Source organism: Camarhynchus parvulus, chromosome 1A, assembly GCF_901933205.1.
Source record: "Camarhynchus parvulus chromosome 1A, STF_HiC, whole genome shotgun sequence".
In the NCBI taxonomy this organism is placed as follows: domain Eukaryota; kingdom Metazoa; phylum Chordata; class Aves; order Passeriformes; family Thraupidae; genus Camarhynchus; species Camarhynchus parvulus.
The window spans coordinates 63494557-63512994 of NC_044586.1; the positions used below are offsets into that span (position 1 = coordinate 63494557).

Here is an 18438-nt window from a genome sequence, read left to right on the forward strand (position 1 = left end):
GGAAACCAAAATGCATAAAGCAGGGGCAATCAGGGAATTCTCCACAAAGACGCCCTCTGATCTGAATTAAAATGCTAATAGAAATGCATTCAGGGAGTACCTTTTGCTGACCAACTTTGCAGGAGCATATTCCTTTTGTTTAGTGCGCTTTTCTTCCTTTCTCTCCCTGAATTCCCGGCTGACAATTGACAGGAACTCCCTTTCAGCGTGGGTTTGGTCACTCTGGCAGCAAACGCGCCCAGCAGAAAATGCTCCAACTGTTGGCGTTTCCCGAGCAGGGAAAACCTCCTGCAAGGCTGAGGCTTGCCATGAGGATTACACCCTTTTAAGTCAGTACCGGGGAATCCACGATCTGCCTCGGTGACGAAGTTTTTCCTCGGTGCTTCCCTCGCTCGCAGGGAGAGCGGAGCAGCATCAGCGGCACAATAGGCAGGGCAGGGTCCCGCACGTTCCTCGCATCGCTGCGGGAAGGGTCCCGCACCCTCCATCCCTGCGGGAAGGGGCTGGGATCGCCCGTCCTGGGCTGGATGCATTACGTAAGGCAGGGATCGTTTGTCAGGCGCGATGGTACAAACATAGCTGCGGGCAGATTATGCACAGAGAGCCAGAGAGGAGGAGGGACAGGCAGGAAGGTGTCTCCGGGAGCGGGGCTCCCTCCCCGCGGCTGAGGATCGCGGCTGGGCAGGCTGGCAGCGGGCTGAGCTCCCCTCGAGGGTGTCCCTGACATGCTCTGCTTCGTGTGGGATGCTTGAGACGGGCACGAGGTACTAAGTTGGGGCACCAGGATTGGCATGAGGATCGGACCAACATGGAAGGGCTTCTGTCTCCGATGAGAACGAAGGTAGGGAAAGATGTTCGTGTCTCTTGAAGCTCAATTTACCCGGCGAGGGGAAGGGGAGTTGCGGGGCGAACTCTGTGAATAGGGGGCTTGCCGGGCTTTTGTCTCTTTTCTTTCCTGTCTCTTTTTTTTTTTTTCTTTCTTTCTTATTTTTCAAAACTATGCTGGTGAATGTAACTCGGCAGAGCAGCGACAGCAGTTGCCTCCGAGAGGGGAGTAACGCATCACTCTTCCTCGACAGAGATGACCTTTGTAAATGAGTTTGCCTTTTGGAGTAGACAGCCATATTTTTGTTTGAATTTCCAGTTGGAGGCTCTCATTGTGTCTGTGTGTCTGTGCGGGCTCCCCGGGGAGCCAGCCGGGAGCAGCGGACCTTCCCTGCGGCACAGGGATGGATGGGGACCCCGGGGTACCCCAGCCAGGTGTTGGCAGCAGCAAGAGGGGGCACAGGCAGGCAAAGTGGGTGATTTTGTGCCCAAACACCCTGCCAGGGTGCCAGACCTCTTCTTGTAGACCCAGAACAGACAGAGAGTGAGCGTGCAGAGCTAAGGGATTGCTGCGCTTGTCTGCTGCCTTGTCACACTCTCAACTCTCTTTAAAGGTTTGACAGGAATCCTCAGTATTAAAGAAACTTGAATTCCAGCAGGGAAAAGACAGAGGAAAAACAGTGATGGTTTAGTTGGTAAAATTTCTCCCCATGCCATTATTTCTTTGTGGTCCTGGGGGGATAGACTGAATCCTGATTGCATTTTATTTAGTCACTGCCTCCATCCCATGTGGTAACTGCCTTGGGTAAATCCTTCTGATTTCACTCCATCACCACATTCAATCCAACTCTGTTGTATTGTATCTCAAGACTGGAAGAATTGGAATTCAGTGGCAATTCTTGCTGGCAACAGGGTGTCTTTGTACGTCTTAGATGCAAACAGTTTTGAAGGGGCAGTCAGACAAGAGTTGCTTTCTATAAATGCCAGACTTGAAAAAATTTTGAGAAATTGTCTGGTCCAGCCCCTGTGCTGAAGCAGATCAGCTAGTCTGGTTTCCTCAATTACATCCCTGCCATTCACTATCCTAAATTAAAGGCTCTTCAATGATTTAAAGTCTTTTCAATATTAAAACCAAGAAAAGTGATTTAAATAAAAATAATTTGCCAGCAAATGTCTGCACTGCAATTCTCCAGGGGAGTAATTTTTTTTTTTCCACTTTAATTCAGGTTTTTTTGTCTTGAACAGTAAGTTGATAATTTAAAAAAGAACCTGCCAACTTCATATAGCTCTCCATTACCAAGAACAATGCTATGGGCAGTTTTTAGAATGAAAGATTTATAAGGGATTATAGACCCAGCCATTCATATCTCTCATTACTGAGGAATACATACATTAATGTTAGGCTTTGCAAGGCATTTCCCAGTACTATTTTTTAAAAAATCAGATTAATAGAGGAAACCTCTAGCAGCTGCCCAACATTTCCATCTCATTTCCATTATTAGAAAATGTGACTTTCATGGCTTTAGCTGATGTTTCCATTCTGCTCCTCTAACCAGGCTTGAAAGGACTGCTGAAGGCAGTCTCTCCCAGGACTGGAGAGCTCCCAGGCTGATGTGTGGATTACAGTCAGACCTGTGTAGTATCAGCACCTGCAGCATGTGTGAAGCTATAAAAATGACAGAGTAAGGGAAGTGGTCCAGGACTGGGTATTCTGTTTGTTCATCTGATCTGCTTCGTAGCTGGAGTGTAAATCCCACTAACACCATCCATAAAGTGTAATCTAAATTGCCACTGTCAAGTAATTTATTGATCCTATAGAAGAGTATGCTTGGGAGTATAGACATGACCATTTGGATCACAATCTGCCTTAATATTAGAGAAACGGAGAGATTCTGACCTCCTTTGTGTGTGGGAAAAGCTTCTCAAGGCAAAGAAATGTGATTTTAAATCAGCTATTGCAATGATGTAAGATCAGTGGGATTCTCTGGAAGATCCAGATCCTGACGTTGGTGTTACATTGCTGTTAATCCAGGGTAGCTCCATGGCAGCTGATGGAGATATTCAAACAGACTCTGTGAAATAAAGGTCAGGATTTGGCCCTTACATCTTTACCTTTCAGAGAAACAACAATGCACAGATCACTTCAACAGATTTGAAAATTTATCTCATTTCCAAGATGCTTCATGGCTGGCAGTGGTTCCCTGCTCCCTGCCAGAAAATCAAGTGTAAAATCTATTAAATCCCAAATACAAGCTTAATATGTGATGACTACACAAAAAAACTTGACAACAGTGAGGCTGCCAACGTGCTGAGACCCCTGCCTGTTCCACTCCCTGATACTGCCTCATTTTCCTCCTCTATTCCCCCGTCTGTCTGATCCCATCTGTTGTCACTTGTTTTACACCAAGGCTGAAACTGTTGGGGACTAGTTAGAAGGGTTTTTTTGTCCTTTGGTTTGTACAGTGACATGAAGGACAGTGGGCTTCTGGTCATTTCTGGCAGAGCTGCCTGGAAAGAGCCTGGAGCATCTGGAAGCTCCAAGAGTTGAACCTGTGTGAAAACATCTCCCTGCCACAGTGAAATGCAAATAAAGGCTCCATTTTATCCTTAGAGTCCCAAGCAGCTCTGTTTAGTGTTTAGCCTGCTCAAATCCAGACAGAAAACCAAAACCAAAGAATTTTCATTGTTACCACGGGTAAGTAGGGGCAGGAGCTGACTCTGCAGGTACTTCTCACAGTCTGGCACCAGCAGGTGAGGACAGCCTACATCTGCCTCTGATAGCCAAATGCAAGGGTCCCTGGAATTAAAATGAGCTCTAAATCCCTGCAGGTGGGCTGGGTGAATCTCATGGTGGCACTTGAAAATAAAATTGCTGTCAGCTCTTTGGTCCCTCTTGTTCACAGAGGTTGTCACTCCACTGACAGAGGGACAGGTGGGCACATCTTGGCTAAAGAAATCCATTTTATTGTGCCGGAGAGCTGGAGCTGAGGCACTGAACAGAGACATGGACACCATGTCCTCACTTCTCCAACCAGCTCCACGGCAGGTCTTGCCAGCAGAGGGCTGGGAATGTACAACCAGGAGCCTGTTTCACAGGGGACTTGTTTCTTATTTCTTTTATCACAAGGTAATAACCCGTTTGGTCGCTGGGCCATGCTGGCTGATCATACAGTGGGTACTTTAGAAACTCTTTAAAATATTTGGTAAATTGGGTATTAAACACTAAGCACATTACACCCTGTAATGGGCTCCACCGCAGCAAGCCGTGGGTGGTTAAAACATTTCTGCTTTTGTATAACCAGGGTGCACAGATGCAGGAATTCTAGGAGAAGGGAAGGGATACATGGTAAAATGGGCTGGCATATCAAAATGGAAGCAGATAAGTAGAATGCACTGAACAGCAAAGTTACGGCATTTTTTGTGTTGATGATTAAATTTCACTTGATTAGAAGTATTGGCTGGGTTGTAAACATTTGGTAGGTTAATAGAGGTACTTATAAATATTACCAGAACCAGTTAAATTCTGTAGCCTAGGATGTCTGAGCCCCTGTTTTCAGAGCGAATGAATGTACACAATAGCAATGTCCCCATGCCACCTTAACAGACTGTGAAGTTGATTGAGTACCACAAAGTGAAAAGAATGAAGAAATGCATAAATATTGCAGTCCTTTTGTTAGCCTCCATTTTAATTTGTTTTATAATCCTCAACACATGCACAATTTGCCTTAACCCTCAGTGCATCGCCTTCAGCAAATTACCCTGGCATAAGAATTTCAGTAATTTTGGTTTCTCCGCTGCTGACACTTGCCAGTGCATGCTACTGAATTTGCAATGAGCACCTGGCTCGAACCACGCAGAACTGGCTACTGCTCTATTTTCCTTTCAGAAGCCTGCGTTTGGTGCTTTTTTGTTTATCAAAGCACTGCTTCTCTTTCAGAAAGGCTGAAAGAACTTTTTCAATGAACTTTTCGTCTGTTCAGAAACACACGCGGAGGGTAAATGGAGATTAATTACTGTCGAATTTACCAAGCTTTGCATCCAAAGATAATGAATTTTGAGTGTTCCTGTGTACAGCAAATTCAGCAAGGGAACTCAGTAAATAAAGTGTGTAGTATTTAGATAGTGGTCTTTAAGCATTAATGGGGCTGTTCTTGCTTATTGAATCTTATTAACTTTATCTGTTTATTGTAGATTTTGGGGATTAGCAAACTCCCATGGTGTTACTGTTGGTTTGTTAAGCCCTGTTGGCTCTGCTTTCAAAGCCACTTAGTTTTTGACCACTGGATCTCTCAGAAAGAATGGTTAAGTTGTCCTTGTGCCTTACTTTGAGAAGTTCACAGTGGCTCAAAGCAAAGAAACTTTGGAAAGTACACTATACCCTGAGAATCCTAAATAGCAAAGGCTGTGACAGCTGGCCTTTGAGATTGTTGAGAGGAAGTCAGGAGGGGAAATTACCCCTGGGAAAGCAAAGTCTGGAGTCTGGGTTACACCTGTAGTTTTTCACCCTTCCTGAATGGCACTGAAAAGAAGTTTATATAAGCAGGGTTTTTGTGCAGCTGCATGCAGCAAAACATTTAAACAGATTCAAAACTTTAATCTCTCAAGCTATCCTGCAGAAGTTCAGGTAGAATCCTGCACTGTCTGGACAGCAGCTATGAATTTTAAAATCACTTTACAGCACTCTTGTAGAAGCCAAGAGGCAGAATAATTCTTTTGTGTATGTTGTGAAACCAGTCCTGATGTTTTTAAGAATACCAAAAACCAAAAGACTAAAGCTGCCCCCATCCCTCCAAAAACCTTCATGTTACTCCTATGGAGTCTAAGATCCTTGCTTTGATGCAATTGTGTTTTTCACTCTCATTTTGAGTATCCCACCATGATAGACACACACCACTGCTAATGACACTTACAGAGTGAGATTTCCAAAGGCATGTATTTCTATTTTTATTTATTTATTTTGAGGCTTCTGATCTCCCTGATGGAGTGACCTCACATGGGCGGTGAGCACACAAACACAAACCCAAACACAATATTTCAGGTTCCCACAGACACAGGGAGCTCATAGATGAGCTGGGGAGTGCTGGTGCTCCCCCAGCAGCCCTTCCACAGGGCCCCTGCTCAAGTAGCTGAAGGGGTACCTCCTTCCCTGCCTTGTTATCAGTTTGACACAGAGGTTAATGAGGCCATATGTAATTCTCTGAGCTTGTAGATAGTTTAAAAGAAAGGTAATTCAAGAAATAATGAAGTTCTATGTCAGCTACTGTTAATCATAATTTAATAAATACCTTGGAGAGAGGATGTAGGGGCATAACTCAGAGCGGAGTTTGGCTTTGGAACAACTGTACCATAACATTATGCCTCTGGAAAAGCAGAGCAGTTTCTGTTCTGTAACATTTCCTAAACCCATTCAGATTTAAAGGCGATATATCACTGAACATAAAACTGAAAGGTTATTTTTCCTCCCCGGCTGTGCTTTGCAGCAGAGCAGTGAGCTCCATGCCTGATTGAGCCCTGCACTGGTGCCCAGTCACACCAGGGGTGGGTTATTCACTGTCCATGGAGGGGAAACTCTGTGTACCCTGGGCTGGACACTGCTCTGCTAATGGGAATTGCATTGCAGAGCACCAAAACCCAGCACAGGGACTTGGATGCTTAGTGCTGGCTCATGAGAACACAATCCCTGTCCCCAAATGCTCCCTACTAAAGGTTAGGAGGAAATAGGAGCATTTTGCCTCAGTTTTTAAGGAGGAAGGACTGCAGTTCAGATTCTGGTATCTCATGCAGGATCCAAAACCTGAGAGGTGCTGCCCATTCTCAGCATCCTCAGGCGCCCAGCTGAGTCCAGGCTACACTGTCCTAGGACTTACCCTTGGCTGCACACCAGGCTGAGTGGGTTCAGCTCTTGCTGGGCTCTACCATGACTATCAGACAGCCTGAGATGAAGCAGGATAATCACAATGCTGGGATTGCTTTGTCTTTCAGAGTTTGATCCCCTCTGTGCCACCACCAGCTCAGCATCAGGGGCACATCACTGGGAGGTGCACTTTGGCTTGGCACACTGTTGTGATGGAGCCTGGAATGATTACAGCATGCCCTGGTGACCAAAGCTGTCCCATGGTGTATCAAATACCACTGGATCCTTTCAGGGGATGCAAATAGGAACTGCTCCCACGTGCCCTGCTCATCTCCCAGTGCTCAGACACCATCGAGCTGAAACCATCCTGCAATGGCCTCAATTGTCCATGTCTTGCTCAGCCTGGGCAAAACCAGGCTGTAGCAGAGGTGCCCGGGAAGGTCTGACATTCCCTAAGCCTTCATGTGGCTGAGGTTGACTGAAAGTGCCAAAAGACCTCTTGGCTTCCATGGAACCTCACAGAAAAGCACACTAGTGCAAAGACCACAGAGGTGCCAAAATGAAATTAATGATAGCAATCATATCATCATCATCATCAACAACAACAACAACAACAACAACAACAACAAAATAATAATAATAATAATAATAATAATAATAATAATAATAATAATAATAATAATAATAATAATAATAATGTTTAAAATGCAGTATGGCAAGGCACAGACTGGAGGGAAGAAAACTGATGATAGTGGCACTAAGAGCACAAAGCTTGCTAGCTCAGTGTGTGCATCATGGGCATTTTTAGGAAGTGCAGAGAAAATACACTGGTGAACACTCATTTTCCCAGTCATTTCATTATTTTACTTAATGGCAGCTATTGTCGAGGCAATTTGCCACCCCTTTCAAAAGCAGAGCTCAGACAGAGACACCCACTCTTTAGCTGTGAATCACAGGTTGCATTCCCTGGGGAAGGTCACAAAGTCTTAACTGCTGCAAATATGGGAAAGCTGAAAAAATGAGAACGATATTAGTGAGATGATTATGAAGCAAAAAATGATGGTTGCCCTAAAATGCCAGCCTGGTAGTTATGTATGGAGGATAACAGCTCTCCTGCACGTCTGCCTGGTGTATTAGGTCATTCTGAAGGCAGTGATGGTAGGGAGTGCATGTGTTTAGTGTTTGGGACTATATGGAAGGAAATAAAGCACTTGCATGATGCACATTTCATGTAAAAAATGTCTGATGCATAACCAGTGCATGCCAGCATAGCTCTAACAGCCCAGCATAGACTTCAGTAATGGTCAACTATTTCTTATAGTATTTTACTGGATTTAAATAAATGTAAAATATGTGTGCAGCTGGGCATGTGGGCTTTCTTCCTGAGAACACACACCCGATGTACCTTAGCTTTCCCTGCCTGCCTCCTTTATCTACATTGCAGTATAAACCCCACCAAATCTGTGAGACCAAAACTCTGACCCTGTTGGAATTCAACCAGCAATCCCCAAATCCCCAGCCCTTCAGGTTGCTCCAGTTCAGAGGAGAGCAGAGGACAGATGCAGGTGTCTTTTTGATGTGATTTATAAGCATATTACAATATCAATAAACACACAAAGTCCTGTTTCCCTGACCGCAGCAGATATTAACAAATGAGAGAGCAGCTTCCCTCTTCAGGGTGGCTTCTTTCATGCAACATTCATCCACACTTGGTTTTCCTTGGTGTCTTGGTCCTTGGCTTGATTATCCAATGAGGGAGAGATTTCCCACTCCCTTATACAGTCACAGGGTACCACAACACATGGCAGACCAGCTAAGAGACTCAATCCCTTCTTCTCTTCAAGCTCCAGGTCCCCATTTTGGTGATTTGTTTGGGGTTTTTTAGGGAAAGCCCTTGTTCCTTTTGTGCAGGAACTCAGCTGTTGTGGCAGTGCTGTGTTGCAGCTTCCCAGCACCCAGCATCTCCTCATGTTCAGAGCAGGAAAATCTCCCCAAACGCAGCTGTCCTGAGGCAGAGCCATTGACTTGGGTCCCACACAACAGGCTGAACAGCTATTTAAGGCTGATTTAGTAGTAAATGCAGTATACATATCAGCAGTAAAAATGCACCACCCTTTTTTTTTCCCTACAAAATCTTGTTCATGGCTCTCCCATGCAACAAACACCAGAGGAGAGTGGTGGCTTTCAGGACATGACACAGGGTCCCCTGGGCCACTGCACTGCTGAGGCACAGCCCAAAGCAGCAGCCAAACCCAAACCCATCCAGTCCCTCTGAAAAGAGGCAGATACCATCACTCTCCTGCTCTTGGTGGCACAAACACTTGCAGAGCTTGGCTGTGCTGAAGGAACATTAAAGGTAGAGACATCTCCTGGGTAGACAGCACTCAAACCACTTGGGGCTTTGAAGACAGGAGGTCAAAACCAATATATCAAGTGAGTTATCAGCCAGTCCTGTCTTCCCTTCCTCCCCTCCCTCTGGCTCAGAGCTGCAGGAGCTCAGGTCCTTTGATGTAAACCTGTCAGACACTTTGGTCTCTTCTCTGCCCTGCCCTATTCTTGCACACACACACATTTGTGTGAGATTTTAATTATAGGCATGAGCATATTGGTAAGAAAGCCCTTCCTTAATTACACGCTCAATTAATTGTAGTAGCTTAGGAGTTGAAATATGAAGTTAGGTGAAATTATTACTGCTTCATCTAAAGTAGAATCTCTCCATGGCCAGGTTCCCAATAATACTGTGGAAGTAATTTTTCTTTAGAAAAATGGATTTCATTTAGAAGAGATTAAATTGTTTTGGATAGAGGGAGTTAGAGTATTATCTGGTACCACTGACATTCTTTTCCAGAAAGACTAATTACTTATAAGACTAATCTTTTCAGCAAATATTCCATGATCAGGCCAAAGGCACAAATAAGGCAATATTTAGCTTTATTAGGGCTGGCACAACCCCTCCCCTAATGTATTGTGGTCTTTAGAGAGAGATCAAGTGAGATGAGCGATTAAATGTGTCTTCATAACATCAGATAACCCCATGGCAACAGGGCCTCAAGGCTCACACCCTCACAGGAATTTGGGTGGCACTTTCTGCTGCTGCTGCTGATGGCACCCTGGTAGGGATGGCTGAGAAACATCTAGGCTGGAACCTGCTTTTCTGAGCTTTAAGCCAGGATCTGCTCCTGTCTCTGTAAAACTGGAGACTCCCAATGTGTGGGACGGGAAGCCTGCTCTGCATCCCTGGGATCCCAGTGACACCTGCAGCAGTGTGGAAAAAAAGGCTCAAGTGCAGGGGACACACAATCCTAGCTGGAATAAATAGCCTAGGAGGAGGGGAGCATGTGGACAGAGGATTAGGGCTGCAGAAAGGAGTTGGAGAAGAGGCAACCAGGACTAAACAGATAAGTTCTGGAGGCTGGGGTAGAGGGGCAGAGATGAGGTGGAGCACTTGTGCCCATGGCATGGAAACCCCTTCAGCCCAAACCCCTGTCCCAGCTGGATGTGGATGGTAAAATGACACCTGTAAAGCTGCTTTTTAAAGAGGGAATACCATAAAGATGAAAAGTTGGGAAATACTGGAGCAAGGGACTCTAACAATGCAGTCCCACAAATGGTTTTTTCATGGGTTTCTTCTTGTCTCCTGCATAAGATGGACAATGCTCAGATAATGAGCAGCTATTCCTTGGTTTGTATTTTCCTCATTTCCTACCAAATAACCCTAGGTCTTATTTACTGAATACTGTCCTGAAAACAAAATTATTCTTTTTTGTGGTTTTTTTTCTGAAACATTAATTACAACAGTATCAAAGTTCATCAAAACCTGTAGTCATATTCTGGTTTGTCTCTGTTTAACTGATGTAGAATTGAGCCATGAAGGAATCATGTAAGGTCTCTTTCAGTTTTGGGCCGTTTCTGACTTCTCTGTATCCTCAACATCATACAGCACTTTCTGTGTTCATTGTGTCCCTCTGGTAGAGCTCAGGCTTTCTTCAAGTCATGTGCTAGGAGTGTCTCTCAGAAACCCAAAAATAAAGCTCGGAGGTCAAGGATTTATTAGTAAAAGTTTGGGATATATGAATCACTCATCACCATGTATCTTCACCCAAAGACTTCTCCACCTTCTGCAGCACTCCCCTGCTTCATTCCTTGTGCACCTTCTGTCTGCCACAAATGCTAGGGAGCCCTTTAGAGAGCAGACACCTCCCCTGATTCATCCTTAAGGCAGCTCCACCCCACACAAGGAAGAAGGAAAATATGGGTGCAGAGGTTAGGATGAAGAGAGCATCTGATCATGCAATTAAAAATTGCATCACGAAACATCCACTCATGCCTGGCCTTTTCTAACTTTTCACCCTGATATCCACTCAGTGCAGTGTATAATATCAGCAAGCACATGACTGCTGTCACCTGGATATTTTTTACTTAAGCTAATGGTATTCATTCCCTCCAAGAATTCCACATAAATTGACTGCAGTTAATTATTTCTCCTTGCACCTTTTTGGAGTAAGCCAGGCTGACAAAACAGACAGCTGTGGGAGTAGGTGTGAGCAGGGCTGAACTGACTGTATGGAAATGCTGGGCAGCTTTGAATGCACAAACCCAAACACAGAACTGAGGAAAACCATGTGCTGAGGGTGGGGAGGGAATTTGTGCCCTCCCATTTGCATCTCTCTGTAAGCCATCTTTGCCTGGAATAAATGTCTTTGTCCACATGAAAGCTGAATCTGATTACTTTCCCCCATTTGACAGGGCAGTAAAGAAAGCTTAGTGAAATGGGTGTGACTTTTACGATGTTTTGCAACTCATTTTTAGAAATATGTGTCTGCATATGCCAGTAGTTACCATATTTTAAATCACTCTTGTGCATTTACTAATGATCTTTGCATTCTTGTTGAGTGAAAATTTTCTAGTTAGTAAACACCACATTATTATTAAAGTAGACTCTCATGTAGATTGAGAAGAAAAAAATTAACAAAAAAAGTGGGTTTTTTGGTATTTCTTTAACCTCCAACCAGCTCTTTACAAGTCCTAAGTACTTTTCTTCTATTTTTGGCTTAGTCCACAGTTTTGTCATGTGTGTCTGGGTTTGAGGATTTTTTGAACATCGTTTATAAATGGGTGGTAACAGTGTTCTGGTGCCTCAGCAAGGGCAAGGGGAAACATCAGCCACATATTTCAAATCTCTCCCACAGACATAACAAACCTCTTTGGCCGAGTGAGCTGGCTTTTCTCCTGGATAGAGCAAGTAGAAAAGGGAAAGGTGGCAGAACAAGCAGGTGAATGGGACTACAATAGTGTAGGGTCAAAGTCTGTCCTGGCAAAACTCCTGAAACTCAGTAGAGATAAATTCTAGCTTCTCATGCACTCAGCCCAGTCCCAGGCTTATTGGTGGGAATGACTCACATTAATATGGGAACATCACAGATGTACAGAAAGATGGTAAAATAGTTTAGGAGGCTATCAAAGACTGGAAAACAGCAAATATCAATGGAGGAAAAAAACCCAAAAACTCAAGAGAAGATAACATTTTTCAATCCGGGCAGAAAAAGAGAAGGGAGTTCTTTTTCTTTTCTTTTCTTTTTTTTTTTTTTTTTTTTTCCCTGTGGAAAGTATGCACACCATTAAATCAGCTTAAGTCATTAATCTTCCCTGGGAGATATCACCCACAGAACAAACAGGGAGATGAAATAAAGCTACGTTGCCTATTACGTATGTTGTAAAAGAATTAGTGTCAAAAAATGAAACCCAAAGGGAATGAAATGCAGGGCAGAGAGTCAGTGATGCAAACTTGTGTTATACCACCACCCTTGAGGGAGCTGTTCCTTGAAGGACCTGTGCCAGTTTGTATTCAGCCAAGAGTGTGGCCACTCCTTTGCCTGTATGATGCTCCAAAAATTGCAGAATAAGGACCAAGAACAAGGAATTATTTAAAACTCTAATTTCCAGCAAATAACTGATAAATTCAACAAACAAAAACAAACTGAATGTCAGGACCAAGGAGTGAATCATGCCAATTCACAAAATGAAAAACACAGAAATATTTCCAAACCCTAAAAAAGCATTTAAAGACTCTCAGAAGCAAAAAATTATTGCTGGGCGTTTACATTAATTTGACAGAATTTATCTACTCTTCTGCTCCATAAAACATAAGTGCAATACTTAACCTACAACCCCCAGTGAGATCTGGTGTGTATTTTACTTCCCAGCCCCTAGGATGCTCAGAGATGTGCTCTGGAATTCTGAATGAAGGATACAGTGGGGTCTGTGTGCTGAAGGGAAATCATTATTACACAGTAATCAATGCTGTGCATCTTGTGTGGCTTCCCAGCTTCTCTGGCATCCTACCACAGCTGTTAGAGGCTGGGGTTGGGGTTTTTTTTAAATTTGAATAAGGTCATAGATTGTTTGTGGGGTTTTGATTTGAATCGATTTTCTTCCTTTTATGATGATGGCAGCACTCCTAAATTAGCCAGCAGTGCTGAAGCCTCAGTGTACACATTTTAGCAGTGGGGGATAAATGCACTAATGGTGGGAGAGAATGTAACTCTCCCAAAATCAGTGCAGCTGGAAGTGCAGTATTGTAAATTAATTTATTCTATATATTTTGTGGCTTTTTAAATGCATGAGCGAGGCAGGGAGGAGTGACACCAAGTGCTTTCCTCCCTATAATATGTTGATAAAGAGGATAGACACAGTCCTGTCCATGCCAGACTTGAAAAAGCAAAGATTTTTACCCTTCCTAGGTAGTCCTAGAGATGGACCATGTGGACACAGCTTGGGATGGACCATGGAGCCAAGATCCTTCTGCCAGACAGTAATGGGACTCACTGAGTCTCTAAGAGCAGCACAGGGTGGAAATTTGGCTTAAAATTTCCCTGTCAAAGCTTTTCCAGCCTGCTTGCTTCCAAGATGTCTTGGTCAAAGCATGAGCATTTCTCTCAGCCTAAGTCCAGGCTGCAGCAGGAGCTCAGAGCACTCAGTGATGGATTCCCCAGGGCCAGGGGCTGTTTTCCCACAAACCTGAACCCCTCTAACTTTATAGATTCCTACAGAAAGGAGATCGATCTTGCCATCTTTGTCATGGCAAGATCTTGACTCTGGTCCTTTGGAACTTTTAGGTCCTTGGGTTTGATACCAAGGCCCTGAAGAACACAACATCCTTGCTGTTCAGTGTCCCAGCTCTTCCTCAGGAGGGATGAAGACTTTGATACTCTTTTTGTTGTCAGGGCTCCACAGGGATCTAGCTGATGGACCTTTTTCTGAGAGTAGAGGTTACAAACACCCTGAAGAGTGTGGGTTAACCCCAGGTCTCCAGGTCCCAGACAGAACAGGTCAGAAGTGAAATCAGCATTTTCTAGTCCAGCACCATCAGTTCCCCATGCTGCCTCATCACCACCTTCTTCCAGCAAATAGGGACTTTCAGAGTTTTCCACATGAAAAAACTCAGAACCCTCTTTGTGCTGGCTCCCTGCCCAGCCCTGAATCCTCGTCACTGTCAGGACCGAGGACATTTCTCTGGCTGCCCCAGATGAGTTGAGACCCTGGCAGGAGGCTCAGAGACCCTGGCACAGAGTCAAGAACACCTGTGCCTTTGATTTTAGCCCATAGAAACAATTACCAACTTTGGGTGAAGAGTTACAAGCCACAAGAGTTTGAGTAGAGTGATAGTTAATTTGTCACAGGGTGAAAAAGTAGACTTTTGGGGATTTAAAGTGGGGGTTCAAGAGGCAAGATGGAAGAATCTGGGCATGTCCTGTCCTCCTCCTCCTCCTTCTTCTTTGTCTTCTTCTTCTTCTTTTTCTTTGTTCTTTCTTCTTCTTCTTCTTTTCTTCTTCTTCTTCTTCTTCTTCTTCTTCTTCTTCTTCATCATCTTCTTCTTCTTTGTCTTCTTCATCTTCTTGTCTTCCATCTTCTGCTGTGATGCTGACACTTCTGGATTGGTTTACAGTAGAGACAGACTGTCTAACATAGGTGATAGGTATTGGAAAATTATTGTAAATAAAGTACACCTAGTTTTTGGTATAAAAAACTAACACTGCCCCAAGGTGGTCAGTGTGCCACAACCTGACTTGCTGGACAGATCTCAGCAGGTCAGAGAAAGAATGTCATATAAAATAAAAAACCTTGAAAAACAGAGCCCAGGCATCTTAACTTCTTCTTCTTTTGTTGTGGGGCTGGGAAAAAAGACTTTTAATACTTCGGGAGCCATTTCATCCACAGAAACCCGAGACTCAGAGATTTGTACAAATGCTGTTGAAATAACACACTCCCATGGATAACACCCCATAAACTTCTGCTGCCTTTCCCCACAGCCCTCCCTGTGAGATGAGGAATGTCAATGCCTCCAGGGCATCCTCTCAATTGCGTGGCACCCATCCAAAGGCAGCATATGCACAAATTAGCTGTGGCTGCTGGGGCTCACGGGGCTGGGGCTGCCCAGGAGGGCTGTGCTGGGGCTGTGGCACACACAGGAGGTAATTCCACACAGGAGTCAGCCATGCTTTGGCATCAATCCCCCAGCACAAGACATAAAGATTTTCTGGCTTGACTCTGAAAGAACCTGTGGTGATAACAGGGTCCTCCAGCCAGCTGATTATGAGAGATTAATTAATACCCAACATAGTGTTAGGGTATTCCATACCTTATGTAGAAAGACAGAAGAAAGTGGAAGGATATTTTAGTGAATGAGCAAGTCTCAGTGAGGAAAAAAAGGAGAATCATTGAATTACATCTGTACTATTCTAAATGTGATTGTTCCTAGTCCCTCAAGGCCGTGGCTGCCTTCTAAGTGAGTTGAAAAACAATGAAGGGAATAAAGAAAAAAGGCAATGGCTGTCAATCTGAAGTGATACCACTGTTGTATTTGTCGCTTTGGCAGACAGAGCTCTCATCTTTAAGTGAGTTTGTGGTGTGCTCAGAGAAAGCAACCTCCATTGTCAAGAACTCACAGAACACCAGCCCTCATATCTCTGGCCGGGGGTCTGTGTACAAATCACAAATGGGATGGGACTGCTGAGGAACGTGCCTTGAGCTGTTTTATTTTCCAGCATCACTCTCATTACATGGTTATGACAATGGGAAGATGCCACCAGCTCACATCCCAGGCAGCCGACCAAGAACTTAATGTTACAACTTACTTTATAAATTTTTTGACCAATCACACAGAGCAAAAGCACATTGACAGTAGTTCTATCCACTATACTATAACAATACAGTAGTTCTAACCACTATAAGCACATCTACCTTTGGTTAAAACAATGCTTGCTTATTTCTGCTTGTCAGCCTTAAAACACAATGCACAGAGCTCCATTATTAAGCTTCAAACTTCCTAATATCTCATTAGATAAACTTTTCTGTAGCTTAGGGAATTATTCTAGACAAGCGTTAATACACAGACCATTGTTCTATTTGTCCTTGCTTTTCTACTTTTTAAATAATTTTTCTGCTGACCAATCTCATGGCTGCTGCTTAGCTCTAATCACAGTTCTGCTCTCTCTGAGGCCTGCCTTTTGCAGCTTTCCCAAAACCCTCTAATTTGTGGATTCCCACACCCTCACATTATCCCAATGCCATATGAAAGCTGATCAAATCCCAAATCTTGCTTATTCCCCTATAAAACTGGCATTCTGAGCTGGCTAGGAGGTTTTTCTTGGGGATTTGTTTAAGGGGACAGGTTGGGCAATCAATTAGCACTGATACCTGCACTCTTGCCATGTGCTGACCATCTTCCAGGCAAGAAGGAAAAATCCCCTCCAGTCTGACCCAGCTCTTGTTCCTGGAGGTTTGGTGCTGTCATTGGTGGCAGACTTTTGCTCACTGGGACAAAATCTTGGTTCACTCCTCTGCTTTAGGCAGCCCAGCAGAGCTTTAGTAGAAGGGTTTGGAGGCTGCTTAGGAGCTGTGTTCACCTGTCACAAGGCAGCCACAAACTCAAGCTGTGCAATTATTGATGTGGGGACCAGCAAAGTGCTCAGGAGGAAAAAACAAGGAAGCTGCCAGGCAAGTGTATGAAAATAGAGCCAGATGAAAAGTGAGCCCTGAAAGATGCTCTGAGATGGAAAGGGTGGGTGTGGGCTTCTGAGGATTGCTGGATGCAGAAATGCTTGTAGTTGAACCTTGTCTGACATGCTTGCTGCTTCCTTAGCCTTAGGGAGATTACTTAACCTATGTTTTTCTCTCCCCCAGTTTTCTACGCTGAAGTTGTAATACCTGCCCACCTACACACCTTTCAAAAGAATATTCTGAAGCTCTGTCTGTTTGTAAACTGCTCAGGAAACAGCATATGCCAAACTATCTCAGTATATAGTAAAATTTATTTAAAAATTAGGCTTGGAAGGCTCTCAGGCTTGGACAGAAAACAGGCACATTTGCACTGTTCACTGTAGGAGTATGCACAAGCTATTCTCAATATTTCAAAGAGGAGATTTGACTCTCAAGTAACCAGCTCCTCTCTCAGTGCTCATCTTAAGGGTCTTACCCTTAAAGAAGTTTTTCTAAGCCCACTTCATTTCTTCCTGCAGAGTAAACCAGATTGTCCTTCTCTTGTAATTAATCCCTGCCCTATCTTACACCTTTCCATCACAATCTGTTTCACAGCCCCTCAGGCTTCTCTTTCTTTTCTGGACCACAGAAACCTGCATCACTTAACCTTTCTTCACTGGTCATGGTTTCTATACCATAATCATTCCCACTGTTGTCTTCCAAAAATTGTCCAATACTTTATTAGAAGGTGGTGTGAAAATGTGGACACAATCTGTGTGTCCTACATCTCCCTTCATCCACATCCTGAATTCATCTCTCAGATGAGATCTGCCTTTAAATATATTTGTTTTTATTATTATTATTATTGTAATATAACATTTTGCTCTTGATTCATGTGCACTTTGGGATTCAAAACACTATTTTTGAAATTACCTTTTACATGTCATGAAGATTTAACCAGCTGGTAAGCTACTGCCTGTTTTTGTTGTGAAACCTCTCACATTTTTTTCTAATTTGTCAGCCTCTGGTATTTTTCTCTCTGCACATACCAAAATGCCAATTTTTATTGGCAAAGTGTTGTAAAATATAAGAGAAAATGCTATTATTGCTACAGTTTTACTTTAACCCCCCTATAAAAAATAATGTAAAATAAAATAAAAGCCCCGACATAAAATGCTTTAGAAGCCCATGAGCAGGATATTCACCTCTGTTACATTTTATAGGGTTTAGAGAGACTATAATCCCTATGAATTTAGGGTTGAATCTTTATCATGTGTAAAGATATTTGCTTTGACTCCACATGTAGCAATGATTCACAGCAAGCAAGAAGCCAGCCTTTAACCTCCCCTGCAAGCCATAAAACTGAGACTCTGCACACTTTGGACCAGATCTTCTTACCCTGAGAAGCTCAGGAGGGAGCAGCACAAGTGGTGGGAGGAGATGACCTCTCAGCATCTCTGAAGTGTGACCTGATTTCTCTTTTCTGGGACAAGTAATAAAACCTTGGCACAGAAGTGCAGCTAAAACTCCCCCTGCTTCAAGAATGAAATAGTGGAGGTGTCTGCCAAGCCCTCAGTGTTGAAAGCAGTTTCATAAGGTGCTGATATTTTAGTCCTGGCCATCAGATCCAGGTCAAGTTTGCAGCCAAAGGCTACAAGCCCAAATCCCAGGCTTCACTGCAGATCTTCCCACTATGCTTCCAGTGACCCCATCACACCCAGCAACAGCAGGAGCCAACATTTAGTCCTTCATCCAAGCCCAAAATTCTGCTTGGCTCACGG

General features: G+C 43.8%; 1 protein-coding gene across 1 annotated transcript in view; it reads left to right on the forward strand.

The window, feature by feature from the left end:
• The first annotated feature begins 235 nt into the window (after positions 1–235).
• The window catches only part of FRMD4A (FERM domain containing 4A), a 281910-nt gene continuing 263707 nt past the window's right edge, over positions 236–18438 (forward strand). The window contains exon 1 of the mRNA XM_030959642.1: positions 236–841. Coding sequence (XP_030815502.1) covers positions 809–841 — 33 coding nt within the window. The 5' untranslated portion in view covers positions 236–808. The remainder of the gene's footprint in view (positions 842–18438) is intronic.